The sequence below is a fragment of the Cryptomeria japonica genome, chromosome 9, assembly GCF_030272615.1.
Source record: "Cryptomeria japonica chromosome 9, Sugi_1.0, whole genome shotgun sequence".
Taxonomy (NCBI): domain Eukaryota; kingdom Viridiplantae; phylum Streptophyta; class Pinopsida; order Cupressales; family Cupressaceae; genus Cryptomeria; species Cryptomeria japonica.
This window is the reverse complement of record NC_081413.1, coordinates 2,406,750-2,423,810: the sequence shown is the minus strand read 5'-3', so window position 1 is coordinate 2,423,810 and position 17,061 is coordinate 2,406,750. Positions and strand designations below refer to the sequence as shown.

Sequence of the window (17,061 nt, the reverse complement as noted above, 5' to 3'; positions counted from 1 at the left end):
ATATCATTTATGAGTATTTTATTTAGATTATTATCATTATTACAAAATATTTTTCACAATTAGTGAACATGATTACCTTAAGAAATTGATTGTACTAAATGTATTCATTGTCAGTTGGTTAGATGTGTCATTTGTAGCATATAGTCTTGATATTGCCTCCTTGTAGATGAGTTTGACATGTCTTAGAGTAGATTTCCATAAAAGAGAAATTTATAAAACTAAAATTGGTGCTTCATGAATAATTCAGGAAATTATGAGGGAGATAGCACTAATAGTTGCATACCATTGATTATTTTGGAGAGATAGTTGTTGTAGTTGAGATTCCTCTTTTTTCCTTATAATTGTGTATGGAATATTTTACATTTTTCAAGTATCACTCGAAGGAGAATGTTGGTTAAAAGTCAATGTCAGTTAATGAATAGACTTTGGATATAATTGTAAATGTTAGTCCCTATCTTTTCATCCTCCCAATATTGATAATTTCTTTTTGTAGTGTGAGACCTTCGGATTTGTGTATGGTAATAGACCATGTCATTGTGAGTCATATCTGCCCTCGATTTCCTAGTGATATAGGTATTATTGGTGTCCTTTTTGGGTATTCTTGGTTTCATGGTGCCCCTTTGTAACTATTGATCTTTGCTACAACATACATTAAAAAATCTAGTGGTTTACAACTTGGGTTGTAAACGATGTCAATAAATTTGCTAAGATCTCCATTCACAAGTCCTTCTTATGTCAATATATTGGTTGTGAGTATGATGCATTGGCCTTTGCAAAGTAGTACCTATTTTTTTAGTTGTTCATCATTAGTTGCATTAGCTATTTTGGTCTTGGTGCTTGTTGCAATACTTGTTGTGATTGAATGGTTGAATAATTTGAATGAAGTAGCTCATCTTAATTACCAAAATATTCATATTGGAGGAATGTATACATTATTTGGTGGAACAATATGCTAATAGACTTTACAACAAGTTTAATACTAGGCTGGAAATTTCCTTGTTGATAGAATCAAAGCTCACTCTTTGTGAAGATGAGCTTCCTATTCCAAAACATCAATTTTCATTTACACCTATCAACAAAATTACAAAAAAGAGTAACAATTCAACTAGTGAAGTTATTGGAATTGTCATTTATGTCAATTCAAGCTCCATAGTATGGATAAGAGATGGGAAAAGAGTTCTTAGATGTACCATAACATTTTTGTATATGTTTGAGACAACCATAGATATCACTCTATAGGGAACAACACTATAAAAGGAAGGTAATCAACTTCAGCAAAAGTATCACCTACAAGAAACAATTGTTCTCACTATCAGGAATGGTTGGGTTTTTTAATATAATGAAAAGGTGCTAAGCGCATGAAATACTACATACCTATCTATAGATGTTGATATGCAAGAGACTAAGAAATTGAAAACTTGGTTCGAGAAAATTGGGGCTAACATCCAATCATCTTGTTTCTCATGACTCAAGTACAATACTAAATTTTCATACAATACTCTATGTGAGCCCTAGAGTCATATGAATACTTATCTATAAATATAAATTTTCATCTATAAATATAAATTTTCCCTTACCTAATAGTTTTATGGAACCTTATTTTCATAATATGTAATGGTAGAGGTGACATATCTCTTCATAAAAGGTCCTTCAAAAATGTATTCTTATACTATTTCTACGAGGACAAGTTACTTTATATATTGTCCCCATGGTATTAGAGTGATTCAACTGTTACATCTACTCTTTCCCATTGTCAAGCATGCGCTCTTAGAAATATATTTTAATAAACCATTTTAAAAACCTCTACAATTTATAGCCTAGATGGTCTACTTGTTTGCATTTCAATTTTATTGTCAAAGATCCTATCTTCAATACCCATTGAGACAATCATAGACCCATTATTGTTTTTAAGGGTAATTCAAATAAAATTGAGCGAATTTCTTTGCAACAATATTTTTACTTAAATTTTAAGGTGTGCGGTATGGTATGCTTTCCACATATGCATATGGTAAATAAAATAGTCCAAACTCTCCAAATGTTTATTTTAACTAATTATTTATAGTTCATGGCACCACACAATTTCCATAGGGTAAATGATGCAATATGATTACAAGGGCACTTGACTATATTTTCTCTAGCATATAGTTTTTAATTTTTCTAATCCTCCCAATTTTTTATCTCAATATTAAAACTCATTCATATTCATTCTTAGGTTATTTATGTAGTTATTTTTACCATTCTCTATACAAATATTTTATTATTATCATTTCCTTATTTATTTACTAATTTTCATAAAAATTAAAATACAAACAAAATTAAAAGATGTCAATTAGAATATGGATAAATAATTTTATATGTAGTTAACTCTACTTAATCAAAATTAAACTAAATAATCTCCTCTTTAATCCCCATATAAATTAACATTAATAAATTATAATATATCTATATCTGTATAAATATAAATTAATTTTATGTTAAGTAAAATCCTAATTTATAAAAAAAATTATAATTTTTTCAACGAAGCTCTTAATGAATTATTCCCCTTATTATATTTAAATAAAGTTCTTATTCCAAAGGAAATCAGAATGTTGTTTCAAGTCGCCCCGTGGGCTAGGGTTTCTTCTTCCCCTGGTCAAGAGGCCCGAAGCTCGGCGACTGTGGTGAAGGGAGGTAGGTCTCGAACCCGTTTAGGTGTGGAGTCAACTGGAGGTTCTGTGGCAGTGCGAAACCAACATCATTTAGATGCTTGGGATGATGGCATTCATTAGGGTTTTGATTTTCAAACCTACTCTTGGCCCATTTCTAAGAAGGACAGGTGGAAGGGGAGAAGCGATGGGAAGGCGTTGGTCTAGAGGGATTCTCATCTTCCGTTGGGAGGTGTGTCCCATGGAATGGTTAACCCAGCCCTGGCTGCTACGACTTTGGTCCCAACAGCCAAATTTGCTTCTGTTTTTCTATTGAAGGAGGTTGAGATGGAAGTTGCACATAATGAAGTGGTTTTTTTAGATTTAGGGCTTATTGGGTGCTTTATAGGAAGATGGTCGAGTCTTGGTGATTTACACAAATGGATCTCAGTTAATTGGGAACCCTTGGTGAAGGATTATGTTCAAATTTATCCACATGCTCATGGATTTTTTTTTGTGGTCTTCCAAAGTGTGGCAGACAAAAACAAAGTCCTTGGTTGTGGTCATTGGAGTTGGGAGGACAAATAAATGTTGATGTTGAAACTGTGGCATTTGAATTTAAACCCTGAATCGAAGTCCTTCGATCAGACTTCCAAACCTTCCAATGCAGTATTGGTTCAACTCCTATTTTGAAGATTTCAAGAACTCCCTAGGTACATTTTTAATGCTAGATGATGACTCTTTAAATCTGTTGCATACTACTTTCACTCGTCTGTTGGTTGTGGTGGATGTTTCCATGGGCTTCCCTTCTAAAATTTCTATTACATCCTCCAAAGGGAGTTGCCTTTAGTTTATAGATTATGAAGGGATTCCTTTTAGATGTAGGAGATGTTTCGAGACTGGGCATACTGTTGATTCTTGCACTAGGCTTAGGGTGAAGCATTCAACGTCTTGGTGGAAAGAGGTTACTCCACAATTTTATACGATGGATAAGGTGGTTGGAGACCCATTGCTCTCCCCCCCCCCCAAATCATGGGGGATATTTCTAGTGATAAGGGTTTGGACCCAACAATTAATATGCAAAGGGTAGTCAGTGGTTTGGGGTGTGCAAATAATGGAGGTTCTCTTTTGGGTGGCAGCTCTACATAGGTTGGTTGTGCATCCAAGAAGAAGATGGAGGGTGAAGTCATGGCTGAACAAAAGTTGGAGGATGTGTTTCATTCTCAAGGAGATTGTGTTGTAGATTTTAGGGAGGGGCACCATGCTATTCAGAAAGTGGATTATGCTGGGATCCAAAATTTGAAGTTACTGGAGAATCCTCAAGCAGATGGATGGATTGAGGTGAAATGGAAGAAAGGTAAGAAGGGTTTGGTTAGAAGTGTTTGTATTGCCCCTCTGCTAGAGGGTGGAGGTGTTCTTGGGGAGGTGGCTCCCTAATTGTAGCCACCACTGGTTCAGGCCAGTTTCAATCCTGGATCTATTAATAAAATAATCTTATTACCGACCAAAAAAAAAAAAAGTTCTTATTCCAAAATAAAATAAAATTATATACTCATTTCCTTATGTGGGCATGACTCCCCTTATCTTTTCCAAATTTTGACATTTCTTTAATCTTTTTATTTAAAAGGGTGTGGGTACATTTCTCTAATTTAAATTACCATGTCTTCATTTTATTTTTTTGGTCTATGAGATGACTGGATAAGGGGAAATTTTTAGTATAGGGAAATTAGTTAATAATTTGAAAGGATGGGCTCTGGACCCTAAGCCTCTGTATGTATGCCTAAGGTGAGACCGGGAGGTTAAACAACACACTTATTAACAAGATATGTAATGCGTAAAATTCCTACCAACAAGGTGGGAGGGGGAGAGAGGGAGATAGAGGTAGATATGAAGATAGAGTGAGAGGGGAAGAGGGAGATAAATAGATGGAGATCATGTAGAGATGGAGAGATGGATAAGGGATACAAAGGGAGTGGGGGGGGGGGGGGGGAGAGAGAGAGAGAGAGAGAGAGAGAGAGAGAGAGAGAGAGAGAGAGAGAGAGAGAGAGAGAGAGAGAGAGAGAGAGAGAGAGAGAGAGAGAGAGAGAGAGAGATGGATCTTGATAAAGATGTAATGATATAATGAGAGAGAGAGAGAGAGAGAGAGAGAGAGAGAGAGATAAGGAGATAGAGGTAGAGAGCAGTGAGGGAGAAGTCAAGAGAGAAAAAAAGAGATAGAGATATAGGGTTAGAGGGAAAGGGGGGCTAGGGGAGATAAAGAGATAGGGGTTAGATAGATAAGGAAAAAAAGACATAGTGAGAGGAGTGAGAGAGAGATATAGAGGGAGAGATAAATAAAGAGATAGAAATATAAAGTACGAGATATTGAGTGAATGAGACAGAGGTAGAGATAATGAGATATTGATAGAGAGGGGAAAGATTGAGAGAAAAAGGTTATAGAGACAAGTAACAGAGAGAGGAAGAGAGAGGGAAATATAGAGAGACAAAGACAAGGAGGGAGAAATAAGGAGTGTGTGTGAATGAGTGAGAGAGGTATATTGAGGGAGATAGATGTGTATAAATAGATAGAGGGAGAGAGGGAAAGGCAGAGAAACAGAGTGTAGAGAGAATTAGCTTGAGATATAGAAAGAGGGAGAGGTGGGTATAGAAAGAGGGAGAGATATGGATAGAAAGGAGAGGTAGATACATAAATATAACTTGGGAAAGATAGAGGGGGGGAGTGGGATATGTAAAAGTAATACTATTATTAAAATCAATTATTTTCTAAATATATAACTAACTAATCATGTAATACTATTATTAAAATCAATTATTTTCTTAATATATAACTAACTAATCATGTTATATTTATTATTTATTGCATCAAGTCACCCATACAATTCATGCCACCCATATGATTCAAAATATTTTGTATGATAGTGAGAAGGAATTCGTCAAGAGTAATTTGACTTTGAATATTTATGAAAGATGACATATTTGTGCATTAATGTGAAAATTCAAAAATATATGCAACACCTAATCCTTTCATAGATTTATTTTATTTTGATAACTACCTGGAGTTTGGACCAAAAAAACCTAACACATTTAAAGAAACAATATCTTATTATAAAGTAAAAGGAAAATATTAAATATTAAATTAATTTTAATTAATTAATATTATCTTTATTACTAGATAAAAGTTAAATAAGACAAACAAATCTAAATTAAATAAATTCTAATAAATTTTAATTATTATTTCTAATTTCATAAAAACACAAATAATTAAAATAAATTGCAAAGATAAAATATATTGAAATTCAAATATTAATAGAAATAATAATTTTAAAATTTTTATAATGAATATCAGACTAGTTAAATCAATAAATAAATAGAAAACTAAAGTTAATTTTTAATTTTTTATAACTGAAATATTAATTAATATATACCCAAAATTTATAATTAATATAATTAGTACAATAGAAATAAGATTGACATTGATGGAAAGATAAACGTAGTATTAAAAAATAAAAAATATTATAAATTGAAACATAAATATAATTAAATTTAAACAATTAAAACATACTTCTAATAAAATATTAAAAATAAAAATAAAAATCTTTAAATTGTGAAAACTAAAATGATAACTTTCATACTAAAAATGATATCTAAATCAAATTTAAATAACAAAATAAGATAAAAAAATTACTCCATGATTTATTTAATTCAACTTATCTATAATTATATTATTATTATTATTTAAAAATTAATCATATTTATTAAAAAATATTATCATTTATCTGTATATAATTTAAAGTTAAATAATATTAATATTTAAATTCCTTTTTTTTCACACCCTACATTAATTTTTGTATTGTCATTAGCTATAAATAAATAAATAAAACTAGTTTCTCTTTAAATAATATTTTCTATTATTTATTGTACAAACTACTCTACAAATCATCTTAGGTAATTGATGATGACAAGCAATATCGGTAAATTTATACATGTTAGATGAATAAAAAGTAATTAATTGTAGGCTAATTCATATGGTACATGTTTGCAATAGGAGACGTACAAATGCATGTTAGGTGGAAAGATTTTTTTCCATTTCTTACCTACAACCCTCAACAAATCTCCAAAATTTGATTTTAAGTACTAAATCATTAACTATATTGTAAAAATGGTGGGCCTTCCTCAACTTCAATGTAATTAATGAAAAGATGAATATATCATTTTACACAAAGAAAATATATTTTTTTACCCATTGTTTTCAATATGAGATGATGGAAATAAAGAAAAATAATATTTATAATTATGATAAAATATAAAATAAATATGAGCTATAGAATTTTCAATCAAAATTTTTAATTCTAAATGTTGATTGGTTCAACAAATTGAAAAATAGATATGAATTCCTATATAAACATATGAATAAAAACTTGGTGATATATATTGATATTGTGCCCAAGTATTTGTGTAACAGATCTAGTGGCGCAAAGTATCCACACCAAAACCACATTAGGGAGATTTCTTTCTCCCAACTTACCTATCCAAAAGGTCTCATCCTTCCATAACTTCACAAATCCCTCACTAGGCTCTTAATCCACTCAGAAGGCTACAATAGCCCAAACACATCCAATCTCCTCACACCCTTATCCAACCACTCACACACATTCCTCCATACACATTAAACCATATTGAACCCACATCCATGCTCTAAAGCATTCAAATACCTTCAAATGCTTTTATGGTCACTCAGCCTAGACTACCTCCAATTAGGATGTCCACTCTTCCAGCAATGCTAACTCGCAATATGCAATGGTTTCTTACAAACACACATACTCTCTTGTCACCCCCAAAAGGCTTCTCAACATTATCAAAATTGACTCTCTCTACTCATCCAACCTCCCAAGAACTCACAATGAATATTGTTGTGACAATACTGGTCTAGACAACCACAACACTCATTTAGGACAGTCATGTTGACATAAACCATTCCTCACTCAAGGGATTTCAAAGACTGCATAAGGCTTCAAAGAACCTCCTTGATCTTCCTTGGTTCTCCCTCACTCTAACTCTCATCAACACTCAATCTTGCACAAAAAATGGAGATGTTTTTATCACTGTCAAATTAACATAGTCAACTAAGTCAGGGACAGTCATAGACTTTGTCTTCCATCCCACATCTCAATGCGTTCGAAGGTTATTAGGTACTCAATAGGGGCTTCCTACACCCCTCCAAACCATGACCAAAAAGCCAACAAACATTCATTCATGCAAATACATGTTCTTATTGCATTGACAAACTAATGTACTCATTGTTAATCTAGAACAGTCAATGTGTTTGTACTTTTGGGTTGTTCCCTTGGCTTGCAACCACTTGACACACTTCAATAACCTCTTCACACACTCCTTACTTCCCTCACTCACCCAATGACCCATTTTTTCATGTGGTTCATCATTTACACCCTTCTCTTGTTGTTATAGCCTAACTGAGACACAATTTCAATCACTCTACAACTTGTTTGCATGTGCCAATCATTCATTCATCCCTACAAGAAAAGTAAAAACAAAATATATACAAGTGCCCTGTGGAAATCAAACATGGATCATTGCAAGAAAATTAAAAAGCAATATATCAAGTAACCTCCATTCCACCAATATTTGGCCTTTGATCAATGTAGAATGGAGGTGTAATACATTTTACAACCTCATTGTTTACCCTAGTAGGGTTTTGACGGGGTTCTATAAAAATTAGTAGATCTCTCTCAAAACTTAGTGAAAAAGAATGAAATAAAGACCAAACTATTGGGGTTTCACCCCTCTATCATTCTGAATTGATTCTTGATGAAAATGAATAATTTTCCAATAATAAAAACTACTGATATCATATTATTACATCTGAAACACAAAAGAAAGTGCAGGAAATCACAAATTTTACTCATATTCTTCTCCAATAAATTGAACAAAAACCACCTCCAAATGTGTACAAGGATTTTATAATTCCTTCTAGGCTTTCATATGATTACAACCACCCTCATAATCTATTTTGGACAAACCATATCTAATTACCCCTTACAAACTCAAAAGTTGCTTAACCACTTTTGTCAACTTTGATAATTTTTGCTCCAAATTGAACATAGACCCTATCTATGACTTCCATGACCCAATAATGATTCATATAGGTCCAAATAGACCACCAAGACCCTCATACATCATAAAATACCCTACATTACCTATTGACACACATTTGTGATACATTCACAATTATTGATAATTTTGACCATAAGACTTTAATATGACTCAAAACTCCATCTAATGAACTTAAAGACACTCATTACATCAATAATGGTAATGATTTACATTATTACATCACATTAACTCACAAACCTTATGATATTGCATCATGGCCTCATTAAGGCATGAAGACCTATTAGGTGCTCCTGCACCATACTCTCGGCCTTGAAATCTTTCCAAGTCTCTTGGAACTATTGTACCCGCAAAAAAATCTTGATTAGATGCTCCTCTCTATCCTTGAAATGATCTCATCTTCACTTTAGGATTGTACATATCATCTCTTTGAAGTTTCATACTTGCTTGGCTTCTTTAATCCTTTATGCTTGCTCTACCAACTTGGATCTACAACTCTAAACTCTGATTTTATTTCTTCCATCTTCTTCCAATCTGTCCTTCAACTTCCTTCATGACAAAACAATCTACACTCTCACTATCTTGTTTTACTTTTAACTTTGGTTAAGCATTCATCAGCAAAATCAACAAAATCAAGAAGCAACAACAAGCTCCTGTCACCATCTGCCTCTTACCTTTCCTCCTCACTACCATTACCAACTTCCTTATGCTTGGAATCACTGTTAGAATAGTATAAATCTGCATCATAAGTAATATTACCATCCAAAGGCATCTCATTTCCTTGACATCAACATATCCTCTCTTTTCCATCTTACTTGGAGACAACACACACTCTTTATCCTTCTCATGGCCCATCACAATGAACTTTTCAGTCTTAGTCTCCTTTCTCATTGAGACCCTTTGCTTAGTCTTTACCTACTCATCTTCACCCTTCATGGTGACTACAACTTCCAGCTCTTTCTCAACCTCATTACCTCTACTTGTCATGCTCTCATCTTGGTTTAATTCAACCAACTTCTTCTCCATTACATGCCATTCCATTTGGCACTCCTTCTCACTCATTTCCAACTCATTATCCACCTGTATCATTATATCTTCAGCTTCATAACTCACTATCATATTGGTACCTTGTTGTCCTGTATCTTTTTCCATCTTTAATGGACACAACAAAGTCCCAATCATTATCTTCTTATCATCTTCAAGCCTTTCAAGACTTGTTTCTTTGTTGTCATCTTCAATACCTCTATCCTTTACCTTTATCTCAATGTTTCGAACCTCCTTGCCAATAGGTTCACTATCCTCTTCATCAACTATTTGTTGCACCTTTCATTCTTGTCCATTCAGTAGACAAATCACCTCTTTCTTTATGTCTTCACTATCCCAAGGCTGCAACTCACTATCTTTTCTCATTTCCTTATCCTCTTTCCTTGTTAGGATCTCTGTCCCAATCTCACATACCTCTACAATCTTCATGGTTGTCTACTCCAAGACACCATCAGCCTTCATTGAATAAACTCTTACTTTTGGCTCATCTTCATCTTCATATTCCTGATGCATTAGGAACTCTCTTCTTCCAATCAACCCTATCCTTGCCACCTTCATTGATGCCTCAACATCCTACAATGGAATCAACACAAACTTTTTTCCATCTTTGTCAATGGAATATCTATTCCTCCTACCACCATGTAATCCAAATCTATCAAAGTGCCAACCTTTACCCAAGATCAAATGACAATCCTTCAAAGGCATAACATCACAAAGTACAATATCATGATATGAACCAATATTGAAATCCACAAATGCTTATTCTCTAACATCAACCCATTGATCATCATTAACCCAATATGCTCTGTAAGGTATTTCATGAGGTTTCCTTGGCAAATTCAGTTTTTCAACCATTTCCACTAAAACTATTTTATCAAATGAACCATTGTCAATAATCATCCTACATATCTTACCTTGGAATTTCAATTTTTCTTGAATATGGATTGTCTCTGAGTCATCCCCTTCAACTTGGCATATCTTGCTCTCATTTCTTCAACCTCCTGCATGATGGCTTCAACTCCTTCAACCTCTTAATCTTCAGTTGATCTAGTTTCTAGATCTGATACCAATCGATGTAGAGCATCCACACCAAAACCACATTAGGGAGATTTTTTTCTCCCAACTTACCTATATAAAAGGTCTCGTCCTTCCATAACTTCAAAAATCCCTCACTAGGCTCTTAATCCACTCACAAGGCTACAATAGCCCGAACACATCCAATCTCCTCACACCCTTATCCAACCACTCACACAGATTCCTCCATACATATTCAACCATCTTGAACCCACATCTATTCTCTAAAGTATTCAAATACCTTCAAATCCTTTTATGGTCACTTAGCCTAGACTACCTCTAATTAGGACCTCCACTCTTCCACCAATGCTAACTTACAATGCAACAGTCTCTTACAAACACACATACTCTCTTGTCACCCCCAAAAGGATTCTCAACATGTTCAAACCTGACTCTTTCTACCCATCCAACCTCCCAAGAACTCACAATGAATACTACTACAACAATACTGGTCTAGACAACCACAACACTCATTTAGGATAGTCATGTTGACATAAACCATTCCTCACTCAAGGGATTTTAAACACTACACAAGGCTTCAAAGAACTTCCTATATCTTCTTCATTTCTCCCCCACTCTAACTCTCATCAACACTCACTCAATCTTGCACAAAAAATGGAGATGTTTTTATCACTGTCAAATTAAGACAATCAACTAAGTGCAGCGATAGTCATAGACTTTGTCTTCCATCCAACTTCTCAATGCCTTAAAAGGTTATTAGGTACTCAGTAGGGCCTTCCTACACCCCTCCAAACCCTGACCACAAATACAACCAACATTCATTCATGCAAACACAAATTCGTGTTGCATTGACAAACTAATGTATTCACTGTTATTCTGGATCAGTCATTGTGTTTGTACTTTTGGCTTGTTTCCTTGGCTTGAATTCTCTTGAAACACTTCAATAAATTCTTCACACACTCCTTACTTCCTTCTGTCACTCACCCAATGACCCCTTTTTGGATGTGGTTTATCATTTACACCCTTCTCTTCCTATTATACCCTGACTGGGGTACAATTCCAGACACTCTACAACTTGTTTGCACGTGCAAATTATTCATGGATCCCTGCAAGAAAAGTAAAAAAATATATATAAAAGTTCCCTCCATTCCACCAAGACTTGGCCTTTGATCAATGTGTAATGGAAGTGTAATACATTTTACAACCTTACTATTTACCCTAGTAGGGTTTTACAATGTTTTACAAAAATTAGTAGATCTCTCTCAAAAATTAATGAAAAAGAATGGAATAAAGACCAAAATATTAAGGGTTCACCCCTCTATCATTCTCAATTACTTCTTGATGAAAATGAATAATTTTTTATTAATAAAAACTATTTATATCAAACTGTTACGTCCGAAACACACAAGAAAGTGCAGGAAATCACAAATTTTATTGATTATCTTCTTCAATACATTGAACAACAACCACCTCCAAATGTGTACAAGGATTTTATAATTCCTTCCAGTCTTTCATATGGTTACAACCACCCTCATCACCTATTTTGGACAAACCATGTCTAATTACCCCTGAAAAACTCAAAAGTTGCATAACCACTTTTGTCAACTTTGACAATTTTTGCTCCAAATTGAACATAAACCTTATCTATGACTTCCATGACCCAATAATGATTCAAATAGGTCCAAATAGACCACAAATACTCTCATAAATTATAAAATACCGTACATGAATCATTGACACACATTTGTGATACCTTCACAATTATTGACAAATTTGACCATAAGACTTCAATATGACTAAAACTCCATCTAATGAACTCAAAAACACTTATTACATCAAGAATGGTAATGATTAATCTCATTACATCATTGGAACTCAAAAATCTTATGATATTGCATCATGGCCTCATTAAGGCATGAAGACCTATTAGGGGCTCCTGCACCATCTAGACCTTAGTCAAACCATTTGATATGCTTTAACAATTAACTATTTGAGATGATTTAATAATTTTGACAAGTTTGAAGACACTTCAAGTAGTCATGTAACTTCCTAGTTTTTTCTTATCGACACAAGTATTGAAGGTAAGTACTTGAATGATGGAAATGCTAAGTATAGATCTTGATATAACCTCTAAATGATTAAAATGATTTTTTTTCCTTTTATATAATATTTTCAAATTAATTTCAATATTTTACATTTAGATTGATAATTAATGTTTTAAAAAAATGATCAACTTAAAATCAAAATATAATTATAAATTTCAAATTTTAAAAATCAATCTTCTTACAAATATAAATAAAATTTAACTTATATCTACTAATCTAATCCAAAATTAAAAAATAGCAATCACACCTTAGTGTGCAATAGGTACACTGAAAAGGTGTGAAATATATATATATATATATATATATATATACACACAGAGAGAGAGAGATTGAATAAATATTGAGAGATAGAAAGAGAGGAAAAGAGATATAGATATAAAGGTCTAGAAAGAGGGAGAGGGAGAGAAAGGGAGACATGTCTTAAAATAGTGGAGGAGAGAGGTAGATAGAGGTAGAGATGAGGATAGAATGAGAGAAAAAGAGAGACAATTAGATACATAGATAGTGAGAGGTAGAAGGAGAAATAAATATAGAGAGAGATAACAAGATAGAGAAGGAAAGATAGAGAGGAAGAGATAGAGAGATATAGGGGAAGAGGGAGAGGGAGAGAGTTATATAGATGGTGAGATAAAGTGATATAATAATAGAGATATGATATGGAGAGGGAGAGTGAGATAGTGATAAAGAGATAGACAAACAAAGAGAAGTATATATAGAAATATATAGTGGGAGAGAGAGAGAGGGATGGAAAGAGAGAGAAATAGATAGATATGGCTAGAGAGAGCGAGGGGAGGAAGAGAGATATCTAGAGAGGGGGAGGTATAGATAGGGGTGATATAGAGAGATAGAAATGGATAAGGAGAGAGATAAAGAGATAGGGAGATAGAAGTAGTGAAATATATGGAGGGAGAGAGGGAGAGAGAGAGAGAGAGAGAGAGAGAGAGAGATTGTAAATCTTGTCATCATCAAAATAATCAAGATTAACATTACATTAAAGCCAAATTAAATCCAATTAAATTCAATCAATTTAACATATATATTTTTTTGTCAATTGCTCAATTTGATTCTTAATTAATCAATATTAGATCATATTAATTTAAAATTTAAATATATATTTGGACACAGATTTTGGTCAACATCAAAATAATAAAAATTGACATTACACTAAAGTCAAAGTAAATTCAATCAATTTTAATATATATTTTTTGTCAATTAATCAATTTCATTCTTAATTAATCAATTTCAGTTAATATTAATTTAAAATTTAATTGTCAAACTAGACATGAATGATATGTTTTCTTGCCTAATTTAGTACTGAAGTAAAACCCTATTTTATTCACGTGTATGACAAAGTTTCACTAGAATAATGATCATGCAAGGTGAGAGACTTGCAAATCTTGGACGGTGTTACGTGAAACATTTTGTATTGCTAATTTGGATGTCAAATGTCACACTAATTTTTTTAATCTATTTTGACATAGTTCATCTTAATTAAGTAAAAGAACAAGGGAGAGTGGTCTATTTCAAAGAAATTGTTGACTTGCTTGATTTAATAATTAAATAAAATAGTGAGGAGATATGAGAGAAGGGATTAGGCAATCAAAAGAACTTGTCTTCTCATGTGGGTGTCCACCACTTTAAAGGTGTGACCTTTGTCAAGTGAAAATTCCATTAGGAATATTGCTACATAATTTAAATTTAAGATTGTATTTTAAATTTTAAAATTTATAAAATTCTATAATTTTGATTTTTAAAATTTATATATAATTTAATGAACATAATATTATAGATGATATTATTAGTAAATTTTTAAAGAAAACTATAAGTAAATATATTATTAAATTTGTTATGAAAATATATACTTAATTCAAAATATTTTTATAAATCTAACATTATAAATGAGTTTTTTTTTTGAAGTGTCTTAAATTAATTTCATTTCAATAGAGAGAGAGAGAGAGAGAGAGAGAGAGAGAGAGAGAGAGAGAGAGGAGAGAGAGAGAGAGAGAGAGAGAGAGAGAGAGAGAGAGAGAGAGAGAGAGAGAGAGAGAGAGAGAGAGAGAGAGAGAGAGAGAGAGAGAGAGAGAAAATTAAAAATAAAAATAAAAATATAACAAATATACAATAAATTAAAATTTTGAAAAGATAAATAATTATAAATTAAATCATTCTAATAATTTTTATTTTTCATTTGTACTTTTATAAAAATACATTAAATTTTTCATTTGTATTTTTATAAAAATACATAAATAATTGAAAAATAAAGTTCAAACCTAAATCTTAATTAAAAAATAAAATAGAATAATCTAAATGCAAAGTCAAAATATATTAATAAAATATGTACCTTCACAATCCAAATTCTTACCCTCGTATTCATCATATCTTGAATGTTTTATTATGGTATGTTCTCACATTATTTAAATTAGATCTTCAGATATTGTATTCTGTCTAATAACTTAACTATAAATTTCATTAATGATACATATTTTTTTAAAAGATAAATATTTTTATCTATGTGTGATTAAGTATTACTGAATTTAAAATTATTAACCAAATCACCAAAAAAAATTAAAATTATAATAAATTGTAAGTTTTAAAATTAATAAAATAGTTATTATGTAACACAATTAAATTAAATTAAATTAGATTAAATTTAAAAATAAATCAACAATGACTAATTATAATTATAAAATAATTTAAAACTAAAATCTAGATTTAAAAGAAACTTTCTATTCTATTTTATTGCCTTTTGCATGCAAATCATTTTATATTAGAATTTTAAATGATTAATAATTTAAATAAAATAAAATATTTATTAGAGAAATACATACCAATTTAAAACTATGTTTTTTGTCCTTTTATGATATTTTAAATATTAGATCATGAATATGTTTTAGACTTTTTGTCAATTTAATAGTAAATTAAGGTTTTTTATTTTGTGTGAAAGTTTTTTATATCATTTTATAATATTTATTAAAAAAATACATGCTAAATTTTAATATTTTAAAAATAAGATCACAATGTTTATTTAATATTTCAAAGATGAGATCTTGGATATTTTTTAATATCAGTTTAGAAACTTATTGAAATGATCCAGTGGCTCTAAACATTGCAATTGGCTTGCAATTCTCTCCATAGACATGGACCATCACTCATAAAAGTTAAAGGATTTAATTCATATAAAGAACACCTTAACGTAATAAATAATCTAATAAAAAATAATACCATTTAATAATTTTGATCCTAAATAAACAAAAAACACACTAATTTCCATATATATCTCCTATTGAAATATACATGAAATTCAAACTTGTTAGTGGATATTACCTAAACATTATAAAGGGGAAATACAATCGAAAGAGTATTCGTTGAGACAGAAGAATATTTTAAAAATAATTAAAAACACTTATGCACTTTAAAAAATTAAATAAAAAATATCAAATGTTGTCAACGTACTTGAAACAAAATTGTGGTGCTTATCGCGTGGAAAATTTAATTTCCTTTATGATTTGAAATACTGTATACATTTATTATTTTTGTCCAGTGGGATATTTCTACAGCCGTGAGAAAAGTGGCGTGAGTCATTACTTTCGGGTCAGGACATTGTCACCAATAATAATATATCAGCTAACAGCAAGGCATAGCCACATACTGTGGTACTCTGTAACCATTGTAGTCGTGTAATCATTCATTTCAAGTTTACTTTTCAAGCTTCTGAGATGGGCAGCCTCACGAACTATAATTTGCAGATCCCTTATGCAATTTTCTTCTGTCTTATCCTTTATTGCTGCTGCCCTTTTCCTCAACTTAGTGAAGCTGCTGCAACGACTGATCCGAAAGAAGGTAAAACCTCATTTTGAATTGGTTTCTCAAAATAAATTAATAGGGATTCATTTCAGAATAATTAATCTGTTTTAGCTTGCCTGTTTGTATTGTCGATAGTCGAGACGCTCAAAGTAATTGCAAGCAAAATGAAGATTTCGAAATGGAACTTCAATTTGGATCCGTGCAACAATGATGATACAAATTGGTATACACTTTCTGACACAGATGGCCCGCTTGGGGTCATGTGCAGCTGTGTTTTTAAGCGAAACACTACTTGCCATGTCGTTAAGCTGTAAGTATCT

At 31.9% G+C, this 17,061-nt stretch overlaps 1 protein-coding gene across 2 annotated transcripts in view; it reads left to right on the top strand.

Moving 5' to 3' along the window:
- The first annotated feature begins 16,481 nt into the window (after positions 1 to 16,481).
- The window catches only part of LOC131050665 (probable LRR receptor-like serine/threonine-protein kinase At1g56140), a 192,748-nt gene continuing 192,168 nt past the window's right edge, over positions 16,482 to 17,061 (top strand). Inside the window, exons 1-2 of one of the 2 annotated variants that reach the window (XM_057984877.2) lie at positions 16,482 to 16,777; positions 16,877 to 17,051. In XM_057984877.2, coding sequence (XP_057840860.1) covers positions 16,654 to 16,777; positions 16,877 to 17,051 — 299 coding nt within the window. In that variant the 5' untranslated portion in view covers positions 16,482 to 16,653. Of the gene's footprint in view, positions 16,778 to 16,852; positions 17,052 to 17,061 lie in introns of both variants that reach the window. The other variant, XM_057984876.2, reaches the window with a different exon arrangement.